The sequence below is a fragment of the Lutjanus erythropterus genome, chromosome 17 (genome assembly GCF_056507025.1).
Source record: "Lutjanus erythropterus isolate fLutEry1 chromosome 17, fLutEry1.hap2, whole genome shotgun sequence".
Lineage (NCBI taxonomy): Eukaryota > Metazoa > Chordata > Actinopteri > Lutjaniformes > Lutjanidae > Lutjanus > Lutjanus erythropterus.
In genome coordinates, this window is record NC_139333.1 from 2,872,153 (window position 1) to 2,894,308 (window position 22,156).

At 39.4% G+C, this 22,156-nt stretch overlaps 1 protein-coding gene across 3 annotated transcripts in view; it reads left to right on the forward strand.

Moving 5' to 3' along the window:
• The first annotated feature begins 225 nt into the window (after positions 1-225).
• Positions 226-22,156, forward strand: part of tmem94 (transmembrane protein 94) — a 43,506-nt gene continuing 21,575 nt past the window's right edge. For all 3 annotated transcript variants that reach the window (XM_084740461.1, XM_084740464.1, XM_084740465.1), the window contains exons 1-10: positions 226-349; positions 4,083-4,496; positions 13,818-13,937; positions 14,791-14,918; positions 16,385-16,521; positions 18,219-18,424; positions 20,617-20,768; positions 20,865-20,967; positions 21,055-21,141; positions 21,787-21,903. In XM_084740461.1, the coding sequence (XP_084596587.1) occupies positions 4,473-4,496; positions 13,818-13,937; positions 14,791-14,918; positions 16,385-16,521; positions 18,219-18,424; positions 20,617-20,768; positions 20,865-20,967; positions 21,055-21,141; positions 21,787-21,903 (1,074 nt within the window). In that variant the 5' untranslated portion in view covers positions 226-349; positions 4,083-4,472. The remainder of the gene's footprint in view (positions 350-4,082; positions 4,497-13,817; positions 13,938-14,790; positions 14,919-16,384; positions 16,522-18,218; positions 18,425-20,616; positions 20,769-20,864; positions 20,968-21,054; positions 21,142-21,786; positions 21,904-22,156) is intronic.

The following is a 22,156-nucleotide window of genomic DNA, read 5'->3' on the forward strand; positions in this document are numbered from 1 at the left end:
ATTATTATTATTATTATTATTATTATTATTATTATTATTATTGTTAAGTTAATAGCTGTTATTCTAAAAGCTTTCCGCGCCATGAATTGTTACTTCTTAGTTGAGATTGGAGGTTTCCTATTTCAAAATAGAACCTAAAACAATCTTTAGTTTCGCCCACTCTAGTTTCAGCCAATGAGAGGACAGAATGCGCCAGCGCCGTCCAATTACAACACGCAATCCCTTCTTCCCAGGCAGAACGCTCCCCAACATGGCTGCTGCGGTGCAGTAAATGCTCAGAAGCACATTTGCATTTGAGAGAAAACTCAATCTTTAAAGGATTTCAACGACGACCTGCAAGCAACGACAGGTGAGCTCGCAGACTGACACTGTAAATCGACGGGTTGAGTTGTTATTATAGCGAATATTGCAACTGTGTAAGTCAAGTTAGGTCGAAGCGTCTGTTAGCATCTGCCTTTGACATCAAGGGAAGGGGACGTCGATGGCAGCCACTCAGTATGAAGAGAACGACAACATTACAACTCCCATTTAAACTCTTTTACACTGAAGTTATGCACTGTTATATTCCCCTCGTATCAGACATGGCTGACGGTATGTTGTCAATTTAAGGGTACGTGTTTAAAGAGGTTACACCAGGCAACACGAGCTGTCACTTTCGACCTCTGTGGTAACGTTATGCTGCTTTTGCCATTTCCCACAGTCGTTCACCCAACTATTAGCTTCACGTAATTATTGTGTAGTAGTGTGGGTAATTGTAACGTTTTTATTGAAGTACAATGTCTGTAGTGATGCTGTCGTGTGCTACGGTGAAAACTGACTCATGAAAAGGTTCAAAACGCTATTTCACAGTCAGTTAGCCCTTGTACATAATTTGGTTGGCAGTGAACGCAACATCTTAGTTGGTTCTATCTGGCTAGTTTGTTAATAACTTTACTAATAAACTTCCATACAAACAATGCAGACATGTAGTCAACAGAGTGATATCCAGAGATAAGTAAACATGAGTACATAAGTAAATAAATATATATATATATTTTTTTAAAGTATGGCATACATACACTTATTTAACGTAGATCTGTGACAAAGAAAGGAAGGAGAGAAAAAATACATAATTTATTTTCCTTCTTTTGTTTTTAATATCTAAAAATGTGGATAGTTAGAGATCTGAATTCTGTAAATTTTTATGAGTACTTCTTTAATGGTATTGCTGATGCAGAATTTATGACAATAACCATGCCCTCTGACAAGTGGCACCTGTAAAAAAAAACCCAAAAAAAAACCAAAACTTGGACATGGCGTTTTTACCTGCCTGACATCAGCTAGTCATTTAAAATAAAATACATGGTAGACCAAAGTTGGGTAAACACAGGTATTACGATTTATACCAGCTAAGTGTGGCAGGGCTTTCCCAGCGAGCCATCATGCACAAATAGCAGCACCCTGACTCTGACCTGAATGTAACAGGATCTTAATTAGCATTATTGGTAACGCCTGTGTTTATTCTGCTATTACATCTCAAAATGGCTCTCAAGTTCTTCTGAGGGCAGTTTCTACACATTATTTCACCACTGTTAGTCTTATTTATGTCCCAGTGGCCTACAGGAGGGAAAACAAATCCATTGAAAGTTCTTGAGCTTGGCCAAAAAGGATTAGCTCGCTAAACTTACTTACGCGAGTTGTAGTGGACCTGTTTGGGAGTGTATCACGCCCACGCAGTAGGTGACAGTTCTAAACAGGGCTTGTAGTTGCAGTACCATTTCTGCTCACCTGCTTTCTCACCATGCAGTTATTGGAAATGGATTATTCCAAGCGAAGTGAGAGGTCAGAGCTGAGGATAATAAGCATCCCAGACAGAAACGTCTGCCAAGAGTAGATTTATGAGATATATAAATAAAAAGACAAACGGAGAAGTGGAAGTTATTTCCTGACATACAGTGAACATGTCCCTATTGACTTTTAAAACCTTGACAGGACGGATCTGTCACTGAAGACATTTTGACATGTCAAAGTAGGAAAAAGTGTTATTAACAAATTCCGAATAGAGCCACTATTATGATAAGGGAGTGCTATGCACAATTTTATGCCCCATAATGCCCTTCTGTAACGGGATGGTTTGGATAATTTGAAGTGAGTTTGTATGAAGATAATCAGTGTTTTACCTACAGTAGATTGCGGTCGACACGCCCCCGGTTTGGAGAAGCAGAGAGGGGCAACAACACATATTTTAGCCATCTGAAAGAATCAATACCAGTTTAAATGTATGATATATTTAGAATATTTTCACTGCTTTACCTTGCTGTCAGACAACCTATTCCGTGGGGAATCTGCTGCTATATAAGCTTTTTCACTCAACCAGATTCCATGTGCAAAATGAGTAATTTTATAATTTTATTATGTTAGTTTTTGTATTACTGTGTGACTTTTGTGAATCCAAACTATCATTTTAAAATACAGAAGTTACACAATAACACAAACAAATTTAACACATTGAGGCAGCTATAGACCAACAACTCCTGTTTTCTGTGAGGTAAAATTACAGATTTTGCCCATGGAGTTTGGTTGGTTTGGGGAGAAGGATATTTAGCTTATATAAGTATGGTTTCGGGCCAGAAAAGACTGTCTGATGGCAAAGTAAAGCTTTGAAAATATTCCAAATATAGTGTACACTTAAACTGATATTGATTTTTTTTAGATGGACTTCTTTTTAAGCAGCTAAAATACCTTTTGTTGCTGACTCTGTCCGTAGTAGTGCTTTGCTTAGCTCCTGTGCTGGTGCCCATCTTTGCTTCTTCATACTGGAAGCGCTCCATCCGGCATCTAATGTAGGCAACAACATAACCGATAAGTACCTTATACACCACCACAACAAATTATCTGAACTATCCGTTTGAGAAATATACAGTATGTGGCTACTTCTGTAAGATTAATTTCAAATCTACATGACCTGCACACCATCGGTCCCTCCACCAGGACTGTTTTTGGCTTTAATCTTACTCGAACAATTTTACTTTGTAGTCAGTGCACCCTCTCACCCGTCATTCAGTCAGTCAGTCAGTCAGTCTGTCTGTCTGGCTCTTTTCTCCTCTGTTTGGCTGAGCACTGTCAACTCTTTGCCAATGGAGAGTGCTGACTCTGGAGTTCACTGGGCTTTTTGTGCCAGAGGAAGCTGCTTATGTGGTGAGTGGTGAGCCTGGTGTCAGTAGATTCAGGACCTGCAGGGTCGGCTTTTCAATAGAGCCATTATGCTAACATGTGGGTTCCCTTTAGTGCCGCAACTACCGATTAGCCTGTCAGTTATTTTCTTGATTAATCAATTAATTAATTCTGTCACAATCTTCTTACTTGAAAAATATTTGGACCTATTTTTCAAGTCTTTCCTCTAAAACTATTTTTTTTTATTTTGTTAGTCTGCAAACAAAGTCCCAACATGCTATTTACACATTGTCACGCCACACACACCCAGTTCAGACAGTGTGCACCTGCTAAAGATTCAAGCTAAAATCATGGTGTAAATAACTTTTTTTTAGTCAACTTGGCATGTTGAGGCTTTAGGAGACTTGGATTATGCCAGACGAGCAATATGGAGGCATTTTATGTTTTTATTCTGTTCTCTTTTAATGTGAAACTGGAAACTGGTCACCATTCACTTCCATTGTTTGGGAGATTCTGCACTGCTGTTTGACTGGACTGAATTTAAATTTTTGGGAATTATCACTTTAATGATGGTTAATGACTGTCAGTGAATCAGACAGTTTGGACTTTTTTATTAAAAAATACTTTAAATGATTAATCAGTTATTAAAATAGTTTTAGATTGATTTAATAATTGATTAGTCAGTTAATCATTGCAGCTCTAGTGCCTTTTCTGGAGCTCCAACACCATACAGCCTGAAGCTAACTTTAACTAAGCAGCTTGAGCTGATGTGGTAATAGTAAACCCTGCCAACCATGTTGATTTAACGGCAGTGTGTTAATTGAACCTGGCCTATACTGAAGGAGAGTGCTGCAGTGTAGATCGATGGAGGTGTCATTCCAGTTAGACTTGTTTTTAACAGAGTTGTGATGTTTTTTATTTATCCACAGAGCTCTACATGAATGTTATGAAGAGGATCCCTGTGCCGCACGTGAACAACAATTAATCCTCCAAGAAAGAACCCCACATCCCACGGTTCCCTGCTTCTCTCCGCTGGTCCCTGCAGGTGTGGGCGTGCCTCCTGTCACACTGGCAGAGGAGGCGGGGCAGGAGGTGTTGCCAGGTGGGGGAACCAAGGCTGCACCCACCTGTCTTCTCCGGCTTCCTCCCCATCCAAATCTGGCCCGCTCGACCTGCAGCTTCCTCAGGCAGCGGGCTGAGAGGGACCTGGCCGAGAACCTCACGTCCAGATCGGGACATTGCAGAGCGGCGCTGACGGGGCTCTGTCAGGAGGCGTTGGCTGTTTGAGGAGCAGAGCATGTTGAGTGGCTGTGGTTGCCATGGAGCAGCAGGATAAGAAGCAGGTGAGTTTTGTCGCTTAGTTCAGCATCTGCCTGTGCGCTGCCTAACTGTCCCTGAGGTGGAGAGTTGTTTACTGAGCAGATAGGGCCCCTGGGATTTACACTAGCCTGAGGGGAGTTCTTAGCTATACTGCAACGTCCTCTGCCGTTACGTTCATGCTTATTTTGTGCTAGTCTTCAGGGAAAAATGTGCTCAAAATGCAAATGTGCCAGTGTTGGCAATCATGGGAGTAGAACTGGAACAATTAGTCAATTAATGAAGGGACAATTAATTGGCATCCAATAATGCAATTAATAGTCTCTTCTATAATTTTTCAAAAAGAAAAAAAAGCCAAAAAGTTCACTGCTGGTCCTAGTTACACTAGTAACTGTGAAAGGCACTTCTAAGGAAGAGGATAGGGTGGTAAAAGGGCGGTGGAATTATGGGATACCCTTTGCACTCTCCCAGAAGAAGGAAGCAGTCGTAACAATAGCGATGGATAGATGCACTGTGCCCAAAGTACAATACAACGTAAGAAAGAGAGGAAAGTGTTTGTCTTTGGTGTAAGAGAGCCTGGGACACAATGACCCAGACAAGGCAAGGCAGCTTTATTTGTACAGCACATTTCAAACTCAAGGCAACTCAAAATGCTTTACATAAAACACAAAAGGCATCAGGATAAAATGACTTGAAATGACAAAACAGGGCCTTTTAGGAATAGAAAAAAGTTAAATTGTAAATAAAAATAAGATTAGACTAAGACAGAAAAGAGTTGCAGTTCAAGATATTAATCAAAAGAATTAACATGTTCATATTTACCTTAAGTGACAGTTTAAGACAGTTACTTATTCCCATGCCTGTTTCGCAGCATTCTTGTTATTTTTCATTCTCAAATGTATTATTGGATTTCTCTTTTCCACTGTCCCCATGAACCATGAGAAGGAGATATGCAGTAAATCTGACCCACATATTTCTAATTTTTTTTCTAGGTTATGCATACGTAGAGGCATTTGTGGGTTTGTTAGAAGTATCAAAGTAATATTCTCTTTTTTGCGTCATATTTTGCCATATTTAGCACGTTCTTTGATTTTGTTTGACATTGTAATGTCAGCATGAGGGAAACAAAAGTGCAAGTGCGAAATCTAAAACACTTGACGAAGCAGCCAGATGGAACTCTCACATTTGTATGTTGTTTCCTCCGTTCTTCTCACCCGTGCACTTCCTGCTAGAACTATCGTAAGCCTGCACTGATGCAGACCTGCTATTTAAGGGTTTAACACTCCGTTTGCACTCCACCCTAATTGGTTTGGGACAGCCCTTAACATGGCGAACCTCCGCATGAATGCGCAAACAGAGGGGGAGTGGGTAGTGCTAGGGTATAGGGCGTAGTTAGGGATTGAGCCTGACAGATATTTGAGAGCAAAGATGAGCAGCATCATCAAGACTGACTGTATCAGAAATTATGAACCATTCTGCAGTGTCACTGCCTCTGTGAACCACGTCTACAACCTGCTAATCAGAGTGAGGTATGAAATTACACTCTGCCAGTGACCTGCAATGAACCTGCAATATTGCAGTTATCAGTGAAAAGGAGTTGCCAGCAGGGAATGCGAAATGCAGTCACAGTGAAGGTTTGAAAAGCATCAGCTACATAAAAGCTAAATAAAACTCTCAATACAGTGTCGGAAGCATTTAGTAGTTCTTTTTGAACTCTTTGACAAAGGCTCCTCATACTCCCATAAATGATTTAATCTGGAAACTATGATGAGATAAAGACGCATTTAAACGATTGCTTAATATATTTGAGTATCATTATTATTGAGGGCATTTAATACTTTTATTGAACAGGTGACAGTAGAAAGGTGACAGAAAGTGTGAGGAGAGAGGGAGAGAAATGGTCATGCATTAATTGGATGACTAGCAGTTCAACCCCATGCCCCTTTAGTCAGCATGTCGAGGTGTCCTTGAGCAAGATATCAACCCCAAATTACTACTGAAAGCTGTGGCAGGAGTGTATGAATGTGTGTGAATGGGTGAATGTAGTTGCATGTTGTGTAAAATGCTAGAATGGTGCTAAATAAATGCATTACATTGCGTTGTTGTATGCATGTGTGATGTATCAGTGTAATATCTTGTTGTAGCACATGAGTGTCCAGCGTCACATGTGGAGCTGCACATTTATTATTTGGTATGAGCTACTGTATAAATCGCACATGTCCAAATTTAATGTGATGTCTTTAATGTTTTGTAATGTATTGGGGGGTTTGTTTCCGTTACTTGTTTAGGGATGGAAATTAGCATTCTCGCTAACTCTGGCATATTTTCATCATGTATTATACACTGATCATTAATGTTCATTAATGTGCTCTGGCCCTGTTAAATAAGTAAATTTTAAAAAGAAATTAAAAACTTACATCCTGTTTTTGTAATTGTTTTGTTTTGTAATGCGCAAACATTAGGGCTGCAACAGTTAATCCATTATCCAATCAATTATCAAATCAGTTATAACTGTCTTTTATAATCTAGGCAGTTTGAGTCATTTAATCTCAGCTTTATAAATCTGACTGTTTTCTGGTTTCTTTACTCCTCTGTGAGAGTAAACTGATTATCTTTTGGTTGTGGTTAAACAAGACATTTGAGGACATTATCTTGGACGTTGCATTAATTGATAAGTAGAGAAAATGATCGATAGATCATAGATCGATAATGAAATAATCATGACATAAAAGACTTGAAATATAGGTCCAAACATGTTTGATGTACGTCTGTGTGCTCAACAGGTGTGGACCTACTTTTCTGTTTTTTTTAAGTTATGTTTTTGGGCTTTTCTTGCCTTTATTTGATAGTACAGCTGAAGATGACAGGAAAGGGGGGTGAGGAGAGAAGGGATGACACGCAGCAAAGGGCCGCAGGCGGGAGTCAAACCAAACGCTCTACCAACTGAGCTAAACAGCCGCCCCTGGACCTACTTTTCAACTAACAAGATTGTGACAGGATTGACTAATGGAATAATCAGAGCCCAAGTAAACCTCACTACAAAGGAGTTAAACCTGACAGTGAGAGCGCACCCACAATGTAATTATCTCTGTTCTGAATGCCCACACTTGAAAGTGGGGCGTATAATCTGCCCTTGTAGAGAGGTGCAAGACACAAGGACTATTTCAAATGGCCATAATAGTTCAACTACAGTCTCCTTGAAGGCGTTCATGGTGTTGCACCCTGTTTTTACAAATAAAAGATAATGGAAGTAGCCATGTGAAGAATGAAAACAGAGAAGTTCAACCCTGCTTTCTTTCACACCTCCACACACCTGGACTATCACTGCATAAAGTGGGCACGGATGTTAGATTGTTGGCTTCAAACATTGTCAGACACAGCCCGCCAACCACCACCATCAGAGAGAACGTGTCCAATGATCCAAAGAGCACTTTGCCTAAAGCATACTGTGATGGGTAAATTTTACTATTATCTGTTAGACCAAAAGTTTGTCAAAAGTCTGATTATCTTTGGTAAGCACAGTATTGTAACTGATAAAGTTCTAATGAACCATAATTATTACATTTCAATAAAGCACACAGTAAAATGCACTAAATCAGCAGCAGCAGAGTAGATTTTAAGAGCCACACTACCCTTTTTTTTGGTCCAGATTGTAAAACAGCATCATTTTTAATTCACCCATACTCAGTTTCTCACATGCACTCTCATCGCCATTGATCGTTTTTCGGTTACTTCAGTGAAACCCGTCCGAGGGGTCAAAAGCTCAAACCTCTTCAGTTAAACATAGATGTGTAGGAGAGACATTTCACAACCGGGCCCCGCTGGGTCAACACAATGCGTGTAGGAACGGAAACATGGCTGCCGCTGACCTCTTGCTCAACTCACTCAAAGAAGAGCCTTCCACCTCGTTCTATCTGAGTGTTCCCACCTATGTGCTGTGTTCTGTTATATAATCATTAACTCATAACAGTACAGTCAGAGGCATGTAGCCGCCCTCCTTCTAAAGGAGACATGAATGTCCTAGAGGTCTTAGAGGTAGAGTAGACCTTTTATTTTATTCATTTGATTTACATGAGTTGATTATATAATTGATAGAGTAAACATTTCAGCTGTATGAATTTACAGTTGTTTTTATGGTCTGATGGTTATATAATACATAGTGAACGACTGTTCTCTAGAAGCTCAGCAGCATGGGACTAATGATGCCTTCAAGTGCTTCTTGTTCACTGTGTTAGAGACAAGATTCCATCTGAGCGATAATGATAATTCTGTGATACACAGTAATGGATTGAAAAGTCAGTTAGCAATAAAGTAATTTCTTTGCAAATGTGAATGGGACCCATGAAGATGTGTGTTACGCCTGTTGTATACATCTCTTATTTTAAACCACTGCCTTTTTTGCTCTAAATGTACTGAACTGAAATTTAAATTCTTCACACTTTTCATGAACAATAATGCTACAGTATCTGTTCAAGCATTTTTTTTTAATTATCCTCCTTATTTACATAAATTTTCAAGCAAAAATATCAAAAAAATATTTGATGGTTCCAGTGGTTGAGGGTGCACCGGTCAGATGGCTAGTGGCTGTTAAAATTCTACTAGTCACTCACTTCTTGAGAGTGAAGAAACTCTATCATGCATATTTCACCACCATTTGGCTGGTGGCTGGTGCTAAATCTGTGGCCCTGTTCAAGCTTCTCAAATGGTTCAATTAGCTACTTTTTGTTGGCTTGCCATATAGTAAGCTGAATATCTTGGGTTTTTGTCTGTTGTTCGGACAAAACAAGAACTTTTGAAGGTATCAGTTTAGCTGTAAAAGGTATTTTTCCATTCCTTTCTGACAGTTTTTCTGTCATGTTAGTGCTGAAATAACAGATGTTAACTAACTGTTAGGCGTTTGGAATTTAAGTGACAACAAATAGCTAACAAAATTGGAAATTTTAATTTAGACTACTCAACCATTCTAAAAGTAAGAAAACACTCAGAAAACAGTCCAACTTGAGCGCAATGTATTTGTTGATAAAGTTAAACATTGTCTGAAAATTCATTGTGTGTATTGACAGCCTTCTTAAACTATTAATTACAAATGCTGCTGAAATGTGTGACACTTGCTCTTGTTGAGTAATTATTTGCCAGTTTATTCTGACTCAGCCTATATACATACCTCATTTTCATGAAAAAATATTGTCAAACGGCACTAGTTTTGCAAGAGTTATCTTTGTACTATTTTCCACCTTGCTGGATTACAACATCCAGGTACTGTATCAGTGCAGGGAGAGTGGCGCTGCAGCCCTGGTTAGTGGCGGGCAATTGCGTAACATCTTAGAGGCAACAGTTAACCTCCATTGTACATAAATTAAATACTAATAAAAACATAAATACTTTAACCTAAGCGCTTGTCCACACAGATTTTTCCCAACCAAATCACAGTACCGATATCACTCAGTAACGACAATCAGTGCCCCTTGGAACAAGTTAATGTAGGTGGGCTAAATGATGTGGAAAAAAATAAGTTAACTGTAACACATCTCTGTATAATGACATACAATTCAACAACATCAAATTATTCATTTATATGATCATACTGCATCATGCCAACCTTTCCAAAATGCAGTCATGATTGCAAACAAATTGTAATGAAAAATGAACAAAATGATCAGTTTTTTTTTGTCTGACATAAAAGTGGCATAGAACAGCAGTTGGATTTCATATTTATTTTGCATTGATTTACTAGAAACTTAATAAACACTCATCACAAGCTCCATTTAGTAGCTTTTGTGAACTTTTCATTGTATAACATGACCTTCCTCAGAGTTGTCTAGTTGCCATAACAATGCATGTATGCATGTGAAAATGCAAGTGCATTTTCCTCAACACTAACCGCCATTTTACACTGCATACAGCATGTCTGCGACACAGCTGCTGTAAGTCTGCTGCACAGCATCTGCAAAATCTGTTAGTTAGAATGGTAGCAGATTGCGTGTATTTACACCAGGTGTGAATGCTGCACGTCCTACACATTGTTTTGGCCAGGAAAAATACAGGAAACACACATGTGATTAAAAAAAAAAATCAAACATGAATATGTCCCTTTCCTGTCTTTTGCTGTTGCTTTGCTGTTTGAATTTGAAAAAAATATAACTGTTGTACACTAGGTCGATTTGGGCGTGTGATATCAGTCACCTTTTTTTCGGCCAAGACTTCGGGATTCCCTCCTCAGGTTGCCTCCCATTCACACAGTTTAGCAATCACCCACAAGCATCCCTAGCAAACAAGTGCACCCAACTCACAGCACATCCCGTTTGTTGTCATCCCGTATTTGAGTTCATTCAGCTGAGAAATGGACGAGGAAACGTAAAGAGCTCATGACCCGCAGATCTAGCTTTAAGTACAACCATAAAGAAGACACCATTTGGTGCGCTGTTGCTGTTGTTTTAAGAGCTTATGGTATGTATTTTGTCTTCCTCTGTGTTTATTGTGGGAGGAGTCAGAGATGCAGATACCTTTTAAAAATTTGTTATTTTTATTTTTTATTTTAATTCTAAAATTCAAAATTTGTTGGCAAGTATTTCTTCTCTTCTCCTTGTTGTACCATGGTTGGTGGGCACATGAAGGGAGTTGGTTCTGTGGATTCAGAACACGCTGCTGTGCTCCATGCAGTGTAAAATAGACTTAAAAAGACTTCTACTGTACTTTGGCTTAATTGTGAATCTCAAATGCTGTTTGTATTGCATCTGTGATTTTAACCATGTCAACCAATCCTCTTAATTTTTTGCTACCATCTTGTCCACCAGCTCTCTCTGTAGCTTCTCTGTGTGAATCCCTCCATCATTGAAAAATATGCTAAGTTGGCGAGAGTGTAAAATAGCCAGGGTTATACAGGACAGGTTGGCATTGTTCCGCTCATCAAAAGAGCCTCTTTTTCTCCCCCACCGTGTCTGCCCTCTTTCAGCCCCCGCTTCCCTCTCTGTAGCCGGGGTTTTGTTGCTCGGTGTCCCAGCCAGCTGCTGAACTGAGATGAACTGAATGAAGCCCGGCCTTTGCCAGAGAGGCAGCCAGACTTGGTGTTTTTGAATTAAAGTCCAGCTGGCAGCGTGCTCTGACGCTGCTGGGCTCTGTTGTCTGCAGCCCAGTGACGAGGGAAATTTGGGTGAGGTTTTGCAGCATCTCCGGCTCTCTCCTGACTGTAGACATGAGCAGGCTCTCTCTCCAGTTAGGACTTCATTCACATCTTCAGAACTGCTTCCCGAAAATGTAACGATTCTCGTCACGTAGCGTGGCTGTCGTTAGACACTGCCCTCGTATCCCAGCAGCAGTCATACAGATTTTAGTGAAGCAGAGCAGAGCAGGGCCGTCATGGTGTTGAAGATGAGACAAGGGATGTGCTTCAGGAAGAAGAGCAGCGTAAGTTGTCTCCTGCTTCTTTCTGACTGTCAGTTTGTTGCCTGTTTGTGTGAGTGACACTGTCAGTCAGATATACTGTAATTAAAGCACGTCTGTAGTGTTTACATGTTGTATAACGCTCTTGATTTGTTGGTGATCATCCAGGTTAATCTAAATCCCTCTCAGGTTGTAGTTGTGCTCTGCTTTACTGAGGCAGCTCAGGCTCCTTGTGTCTCTGCATGTTTACGTCTGTCTGGAGGATTTTTGTTGAGGCTTTGTTACTCTGGGGAAATGGGAAGATATTTATAGCTTGGCTGTGTGGGATGCAGAGCTTGAAAGCTGAACCCTGTGTGTACGTGTGTGTGTGAGTTTTCATATTTGCGTATGTCTTTGTGTTGGTGTATGTGCAGGCCTTTGCAGACACACACATCCTCACAGTGACATGGGCAGTGGGAAAGGTTTCTTTCCCATTAACATTAGATACGGCCGTTTCCTTCCTCTGTTACAACCACGCTTTTTTCTTTTTTTTTACACAGCTGTATGGACTCAGAGCGTAATAACTATGAGAAAAGATGAGTTGTGTGATAATTTTTTTTGTCATTGTGAACGCAACTATAGAAATAACTGCTTGATTGACAGAAAATAAATTGGCAGCTATTTCTCAAATGCCAAACATTCTGTGGCTCCAGCCTCAGACTGAACGATGTGGACAAAATCAGATATCATGATTAGGGTTGCAAACTGTGACCACTTTTCTTAATCGATCATTGGTAACATTAATGATCAATTAAGACAATACCAAGCATGTTTTTCACCCTCAATCAAAGCTTTATTTCCACAGCAAAATATTGTATATTCTCTGACAGACTATGAAACATAAAGACGTAAAAGTCTACATATTAAACACATATACCTGAATATCAGATAATCTGTTATATTTATAGTGGATCAGTTAAATTTTACTTGACCATTTTTAACAACCAATTAGCCGTTATCATCCCTAATCATGATATTTTTGGCCAGATTTCTCCATATCAATAGGCTATTTATCGACATTGTGACAATGTTGTAGGGATAACTGTTAGTACTTCACAAAATATTAAAGGGACAGTTCACCCCCTGATCTGTAGCACTGATTAGACATCGACATTTGGAGTTTTGGAGATATCAGCTGTAGAGATTTCTACATTCTCTTCAACACAATGGGACTAAATAGCACTCTGCTCGTGGTGCTCAAAAAACCTGGTTACCCAAGATAATCCACAAACGTTGTGAGCAGTTTCATGTAGTTTCAGTAGAACTATATTCTCTCAACTAGAAGGAAAGTAATTTCTATGTGAAACCGTGGATCATCTTTAGCAACCAGGTCATGATTTTTGGGAAGAGACACTGGTTTAGAATTTTCAGGATTATTTATTTATTTCTGATGCTCTGAGCACCACAAGTTCTGTTTAGTCAGACATCTCATTGGCTGATATCTCTAAAACTCTGCAACTCATGCCAAAAAAATGTAGATGGATAAATAGCACTACAGGACAGGGGAAAAATATGTATTTAGATTTTTGGGTAAAACTAGTAAAAGTAACACTTTTGTCATATCAAGATATCATGATAACCAAAATCTAAAACTATATCTAGATTCATATCATGACATTGACATTATATTGATGTATTGCCCTGTTAAAAATGTCGTTATGATTAGGGCTGGTATTGGTACTCAGTATCTTTGTAATGTATTGATTGAAATAACCCACTACCAAGTTGTACTGAAACTGAAATGATACCTGAATTACATCCTCCAGTGAAATCAGTATCACTTTAAGGGTACTGGCATCATAGTTTTTGAAGTGATACCCAGCTCTTGTCATGAGGGCTGTATTTAACAAAGTTGTAGGAATGATTTTTTGTTTTGGTTTAGAGTCAACAAGAGTGTGATGGTGTTGTTGTTGTACGTGTTTTTTCAGGAGGAGGATGCTGTGACTCTGGGCCTGTCGACTGGCCAGGCTCTGGTGAAGCTCCGGGACCAGCTGAGCAGCCTGCTGGAGCAGCACCAGAGGACGGCACGCAGACGAGCCTCCACACAGGTACACAGACACATTTCTGTCAGTACAGTCACTGCCTTAACTTAAATCCCCTTCCTGACCTAAAGGGATTAATGTGATTATGATCGATTAGTCTGTTCAAGTATGTGTGTTTAATATGTAGGCCTTTACATTTTTACATTAGAGCCTGACCAATATTGGATTTTTGCTGATATTAGGGAGTTAAAAAAGTCCTGATCTTGATATATCAGCAGATATTCTTTATACACAGTGTAATAAACATAATATAGAATATAGACATAAAGACACATTTTTTGCAATGATCTCTCATACATGTTAACACCTGTGACAAAGATGTAATTGAGGCAGGATATTTTACAGTTTAACAATAAACTTTATTGTCTAGAATGATATCATTGAATTAAAAAGTGCCTATAAAGCTCACAAATAAACACACACTGTTTAAAAAGATATATTGGCAGATATCTGACAACATATATACCAACAGACTGATATTGCTATGATATACAAATATTGGCGCAATATATCGGTTGACTGATATATCAGTCTAGCTCTACATGGTTCTGGTTCTGCGATTTGAATATCGCACCCGGCCATATTAGATTTTATTGCAGTTGTGATTAATTGTGCAACCCTACCATAAAAGGTGAGGACTGGCAAGATATTAGTTTCAGTCATACATTACATCTTTATGAGATTAAAAAAAAAACAAAAGACAAACGGAGCTATGTGTTTCACACGGCCTTGATCCCATAATAATCCCTAATAGCAGCACAGTCTCTTGATCATTCCCTAAATAAATCTGTCACATGTTCTTACATAACACACTGCATATTGTTTACTTATGCCCTGTTGTTTTGTCATGTTTTCATAGGAACAGTGGGTGAATAGCTTTCTTTACCATGGCAACCGCCACTCCTGCCTCCATTGGCCGGGAGCCGCCCTCACTCTTCTGGTGGTGCTGGGACTCTTCTGTTGCCATGGCAGCCAGCCAAAGGGCAGGTAGGTGAACCGTCCTGTTCTGGAACATCAGTGATACTCTACGCTCAGCATCAACAAAAATGTTGTGGACCTTTATGCAGTCATTTAGCACTTTTGTTTGAAAGGATTTGTTCTGTGATTTGAACATGAGACGTGTCTTGTCTCGCTTTTGGACATGGATTCTTTCTTAGAGCTTCTGTAAGATCTGTTTTAAGCTTAAGGGGATTGTTGCAGGGCTTAATTTGTCAGATTCAGTTCTGGCAGGAGGAGTCTGGGATATGTCAATGATTAGATTTTTGGTTTTGATGCATTTTTTATTTTTGTGTCAAATTAAAAAAAAAAAAAAACTACTCATACATGTATCCCAGTAAAAATGCTATAAAAATATTATATAGTAATATTATCTTACACTTTTTTAGTTAAATCTTATAACCAACATCCTGATCACGGCAATCAAATATTCATTAATTTTCAGACTTTTAACCCTTTAAATGCCAGTTTTGAGACAGTACCACTCACTTTTACATAAAATTAAAGTAAAGGACCCACAGACACACACATATACACCACACTCTACAACACAATGGCTGATTTGGCTGGGAATCAAGGGGGAACAAAAATATCCTGCCCAGGATTCATGTATGCACAGTTTTTGTACACAGAGTAATTCCAAAATCATACCAAAAAACTCCCCCTTGCTGAAATGTATGAGGTATAACAGCCAAAATTGTTGACCAATATACAAAGATGTACAGAGCACCCAGGATGCATCCAGATGCACGTTGTTCCACTGCTGCACTGTGGCAAGTTTACATTTACATGTCAGCTGTAACCCCAATGATCAAATGTTAGACTGACTGAAAATGTATTTTAGCCACTAAAAAAAGGTCAACCTAAAACAAATCCAATCAGTTTTAGTGTATGTTGTATTTAGAATAAAAATTTGGGGTGTACCAACTGCCTTAAACTCTAAGTACCTCATACAACCCCATTGAAATGAAAAATGACGTCAATTGTGATGTCTAACAGAAAGAACAAGCTAAGGAGGTCTCTGTGTCTCTCAGTCTGCCGCTCATCTACTCGTCCACATATCTTTATTAGTCTGATTAAAAATAATCAACATGTTGAAGATACACAGAAGTGAGAAATGTTAACCAATCAGCAGCTACACAAACACCAGCTGTCCTTGTTCTTGCTGTGTGCCAAGACCATCTTACACTTGCCTGGACTGTTCTCTTTTCTGTAACACCATTTGATTAAATATGAATACTCACAGACCAATAAAAACTCTCATTTGGTTTGAATGTAGATACATTTACTATAATTGTAGAAGCGACGGTCTCTCAGAGGGAATCAGTAAAAATTACTATTAGAAATGTTCGGTGTAGCTTCAGATATTTTTTTTTGTCTCTAATCATGCTGATCCTGTTGAAGAGTGAATTCCAGATTTTTTTTTTTCACTTAAATTTTCCTTTTCATCTTCACAGCTCTGGTATCGAGCTGATGAACGCCGCAGCCCTCCTCCTCCTCCTCCTGCTGAACCTGCTGCTGGTTGGACGTCAGGAGAGGCTGAAGAAGAGTGAGATGGTCCACCGCCTCAAAGGCATCATCACACAGCTCAGTGGTGAGTTAACAGCCTGTTGACTGTTGAATGAGAATATAGAGGAATTATGGCATCAGTACTTCCTCTACAACATAATCTGTTTATGTGTTTTGCTTGAGGAAGTTACTCTTCTGACTTCCCCTTTTTTGTGGTGACATCCACAGTGAAATTAGTGGCAACAAACACAGCATCATGAGTCCACAGTGCTGTTGAATGTGGTAAACTAAATCTGCTCTTGTTACTATTTCAGGTGTCACTTGGCTGGTTATTGTCCCACAATTATAATATGACTGATTGGTCAATTACAGCATTCTAAGGTCTGTTATTTCCGTATAGGAGACCGTCGCTATATATGTAACAGACCATTGTTATGAAGAACGGAGCGGTGCTATGGACACACAGACTCTGGAGGAACAATAAAATTATTGTTAAATCACTATAATCATTTTAAAATGAACATTTTGTGTCAAATTTTTGGTTTTATTTGGTACATAACCATGTAACAAGCAGGATAATGTACAGTGAGCAGGTCACCTTTCTGAAATACTGCCATAAAATGATTTTAAGATAAATATTTTCTGTCACGTGTGTGCCACATTGTTTTTTTCTGGTAAGTAGCCATGTAATAAGCAGATTCATGTCATCATCCTGTCAGGATTCATTTGACAATAATGACCTGCTCAGTGTACATTCTCCCTTACTTATCGATACCAGTATCGATACTGCTATTTTGATTTCAGTATTGTTTTCTACTGATACTTGCTTGTTTCCTGTTTTGCTGCTCTGTTCTGCCTTCAGCATTGTTGTCTTTGATGCAAGCAAAATGTAACTACATTTTAGACAGTTTTAAGGGAAAGTGCTATGTTCACAGCCTGGCTTCTTTTGATAAAATACAATTTTTTACTCAAATAAAACTCTTCTCCAGGTTCCAGCTCAAGGCTGTGGACGTTGAAATGAATTTAAGCTTGCCTGTTGGGTGAAATAGTTGACTCTGTAATTCGGTAACTCTGGGATGTCTGAGGCTGATCTGCAGGACGGGTGTCGGGACTGATCAAAGCGTTTTTTTTTTAATTGATTGGCATCAACAAGATTAAGCCAGTGGCAGCTGAAACACAGCTCTGGATACACCAGCTGTCAAAAATGCCTCGCTGCTCTCTGTTAAACTGTGGAAACTTTTCCTCATGCAGAGTGTTGGAAGCAGGTGAACCATGAAGCAGCTCAAACAAATAAATCCCAGCCACCAGTCCAAGTCCTTTAGTGCTGACTGTTGGGACAAAGTGACAATACTAAACTGTCACATGCTGTATCTAAAATACTCATCATATTTTGACAGAAAATTTAGGTTAAAGGGACAGTTCCCCCCAAAATCAAAAATACATATTTTTCCCCTGGCCTCCAGTGCTATTTTTCCATGTAGATAGTTTTGCCGTGAGTCGCAGAGCTTTGGAGATATCTGCTGTAGAGATGTCTCACATCAAAACAGTTTACGTAGCTAAATAGTGCTGCAGTGCAGAGGAAAAATATGCATTTTTTTTATTGTGAGATGAACTGTCCCTTTTAAGGAGGGCTCCATAATTTTCCATAAACCGTATTTCTCGCTGACAGGCTCTCAGTGGAAGTAATTTGTTATTAAATGTTTTTGTCACCATATTCACACTTGTCCTCCTCCCCTCTTCCTCTCTCCACCTGCACCTCACTCTCTTTGCCTCCCACTGCAGACTACCTGTCAGGGTGTGTGGGCGAAGTTCGGTGGTCTCCATCTCTGTACCCTGATCTGTACACGCCCACGTCACCGTCGTGGTCCCTTCACTGGACCTACCGCGACTCGCAGCTGGTCAACCTGCCCGTCAGTCTGCTGGTGGAAGGAGATGTCATCGCACTGAGGCCTGGCCAGGAGGCGTTTGCTTCCCTCCGAGGCATTAAGGTCAGTTTTTTAAGCTGTCTCTGAAGTCGATAGATTATTATTATATCATCTGTGTGTAGATACACATGCAGCGCGTGTACATGCACATGTTTTGAGGTGCAGAGGAGGTCAAGTTTGGTATAAACTCATAAGCTCCCTCCTCTGGCACAATGTTGTCAAATGAATACACCTCCGATCATATTGAATACACTGGAATGTGCTTTTGTTATGTTCCATATCAGTATTATAGATGCTCTCTATCCTTAAATGTTTACTGGCATGAGCCTTTGTCAGACTGAGTAGAATTTTGATTTATGACATATAATCCCTGCAATACTGTATGCTGTTTTACAAATCTGTCTTTTGGGAAATTAAGTTTGCTTTATGAGAAATACACAGTTATCAGTTATTTACCCAAGATATTCTTTTGGGATTGATATCAAGGTACCAACTGCCAGAGCTGATACTGTTGCAGAGAACCAATATTTGTTACTGGTCCAACACTAACACTGACCCTGCAGCTGACGTCACAGCCTCTAACAGCAGCCGTACTGGTGGGCAGAAAACGTGCTCTTTCCAGTCCTGCCAGCAAGTACTTTCCACTTAGCCAGTCAGACAGCAGTTGTTAAAAAAAAAAGAAAGAAAAAAGTTACATTTCAGTACATTTAGCGCTCTGTTGAAATTTTCTGGATTAATCGATTAATTAATACTGTTACAATCTTGTCACTTGAGAGGAAATACTTGAAAAATAGGTCCAAACATGTTGAGCACACGTTTGGATTTATTTTTCAAGTCTTTCCTGTGATGATTTTTGTTATCAGTTAATCTGTTGATCATCTTCTGGATTAATCAATTAGTTGTTTGGTCCATAAAATGTTGAAAATAGAAATGCCACGACAATAATCCTCAAAAAACAGAAAATATTCACGTTTAAGAAGCTAGAATCAGAGAATTTTGACTTTTTTTTTTTCTCACTCAAACAATTAATCCATGATCTAAATAGTTCAGACTGATTAATAATACACTGACAGACATTTGAGACCAAAGTTGAGCAGCAGCATCAAGACCAACGACAGAAAATTTAGAACATTTTCCTTAAAAAAAAGACTCAAAACAATCATTGATTATTATTGTGTGACTCCAGAGAATCTGAACAAACCCTTTGAAACACTGAAGTCACGCAAACAAACTAAATGATTGAGGCAGAGGTGGACCACCAACTCCTGTGTTCTGCGAGGTGAAATGAATGTTGAATGCCAAAGGAGTCTTGTTCCTGTGGAGCTGTGGTTATGGGCTGACAAATATGAACTACCTGTGAAAGCCACGTCATGTCCTCATGAAGACTGAAACAGGATGTGGTATCTTACTGTGTTGCTGCATCGATGTCAGTGAATTAACAGTCTGGCCACATTGTTTCGGATCAGCCAAAACACGTACTTCATGTGGATAAAAAATTAACATTTGACAGTAATAGTTCAGATTGCTGGAGCCAGATGTTGCCTCGGCTGAGCTAAGGTTGCACGTGTGTGTACTACTTTCAGGCACATAAACAACTGAACAAACACGGCACAGGCATCACAGTCATGCATTTCCTTATTGTGCCATCTTATCTGTCATAGCTTAGATAAGATGAGTGATTAATGTGTTGCCCCATTTAATAAGTGATTGATGGACAAACAAAAACAATGAGCTACCATTTGTTGTTTATGGACCTGGTGAATTGCTTCCACCCTTTAATCTAGTGCTTTGTGTTAAATGGTGACATGTATAGACACGGTGCAAAGGTGTCAAAGGTCCACACATTCATTCAGATAACTTTGTGATGTGCACACTCAAGTAGAAGTTCAGATACTTGTGTAAATAAGACTCTGGTGTACGCAGAAGTACTGATTCAACTTCTTTACTCAAGTAAAAGTGAAAAACTACAACTACTCCTTTGTTTTTTTTCATCTTGTTAAGACTTTTATGTTGTTTTTGTCTTGCATTAAAGCTAAAGTAACAAGTCTATTTTGAAAATGCAGAAAGCACAGATATTTGTGTTAAAACTTTTTACCAAGTGGGTTTCCTCCAACACATCCTTACACTTATACATAAACATAAATATACTAAACTCACTGCTGGTTTCAGCCCAATACAATGTGTGATCACTTGTTCCAGAATGGCACATTAAAACTCCCTTATGAAACCAGTTTGATCTGTCTTTCTCTCCTCAGGATGATGAGCACATTGTCCTGGAGCCAGGAGATTTATTTCCCCCATTCTCCCCACCTCCTTCCCCACGAGCCAATGAGAAGAGAGGTCCCCAGAGCCCCCAGCAACACCGTCTCTTCAGAGTGGTCCGGACCCCAGTGCTGGACATAGTCAGGTGGGGAACCTTGTCCACATTTGGTCCAGGTGTTGAGAGATTTTTTTTTTTGTGTGTGTTTAACTAAAATAATGCGTTTGTCCCTTGTCTCAACAGGAACGGTTTGGAGATGGCGCTGGCTCGACCAATCACAGTGCTTGATAATGAGCGGTTTACAGTGCAGTCTGTTATCACCAAGCTCGTCTGTCCTGTCGTACTGGTGAGCAGTTAACATGCAGTTTGTGAATCGTCTCACCTGTTCTCTACTTAACAACCTCACTGGTGTCTTTCTGTTCTCTTCCTGTAGGTGGCGTTCCTGCTAGTGAACACTGTCCGCTATTTTTGTGATGCACCCAGCCTCACCCCCCCCTGCTACAATTTCTTTCAACTTCAGGTAAAATCATTCAACACTATGAATGTGTAGCTAACAAAGATCAGAGTCTTTTAAATTTTTCTGTGAGTTCAGTGTATGAACACAGTCAACCAGCTGATATTTGAATGATAATCATTTAAGAAGGAGAGAAAAGTTTTAATATTCCTTGTAGGGCTGCAACTAATGATTATTTTCATTGTTGATTATTTTCTCGATTAATCGATCAATTAATCCTGTCACAGTCTTGTCAGTTGAAAAGTAGGTCCTTGCATATCTTTCCTGTAATGATCATTTTTATTATTGATTAGACTGTCTATCTTTTTTCTCCACTAATTGATTAGGGTTTTTCCATAAAATGTCAGTAAAAGGTGAAAAATGTCAGTCACTGTTTCCCAAAGTCCAAGATGACGTCCTCAAATGTCTTGTTTTGTCCACAACTCAAAGATATTCAGTTTACTGTCACAGAGGAGTAAAGAAACCAGAAAATATTCACATTTGGGAAGCTGAAATCAGAGCATTTGGACATTTTTTCACCAAAAATTGCTCAAAATGATTAATCGATTATCAGAATAGTTGGCGATTAATTTATTAATAGAATATAACAGCATTGTTCGTTAGAATTTCCAGGATATGTTAGTAGTAAACATATTATACTTGTATTTTCAGTTGATGGGTGTTCTGCCCATCCTACCCCTGCTCTTCCCCGTCATGTGGGTGCTGTTGAATGCCTTCGGAGAGGCCAGGGTCCTTGCTGAGTTCAGCCGCGCATCACCAGCTGGTCTGGTGAGGGACGCACACAAACACACACGTACACACACACACAAAAATGCAGTTATAACTTTGTGATGTGCACTGGCAGAACAGCTTCAGTTACTAACATGGAGGATTGTGTTCTGTGTTTTAACTCATATCTACAAACACACACACACTGGGGGGTTAGACTGATATGTTTCCACATTAAAAGGTCAACACCAATGGTAGAGTCCTAAGCACTATGTTATACAGGTGGAGTACTTTTGTATTATATGTGCACTGG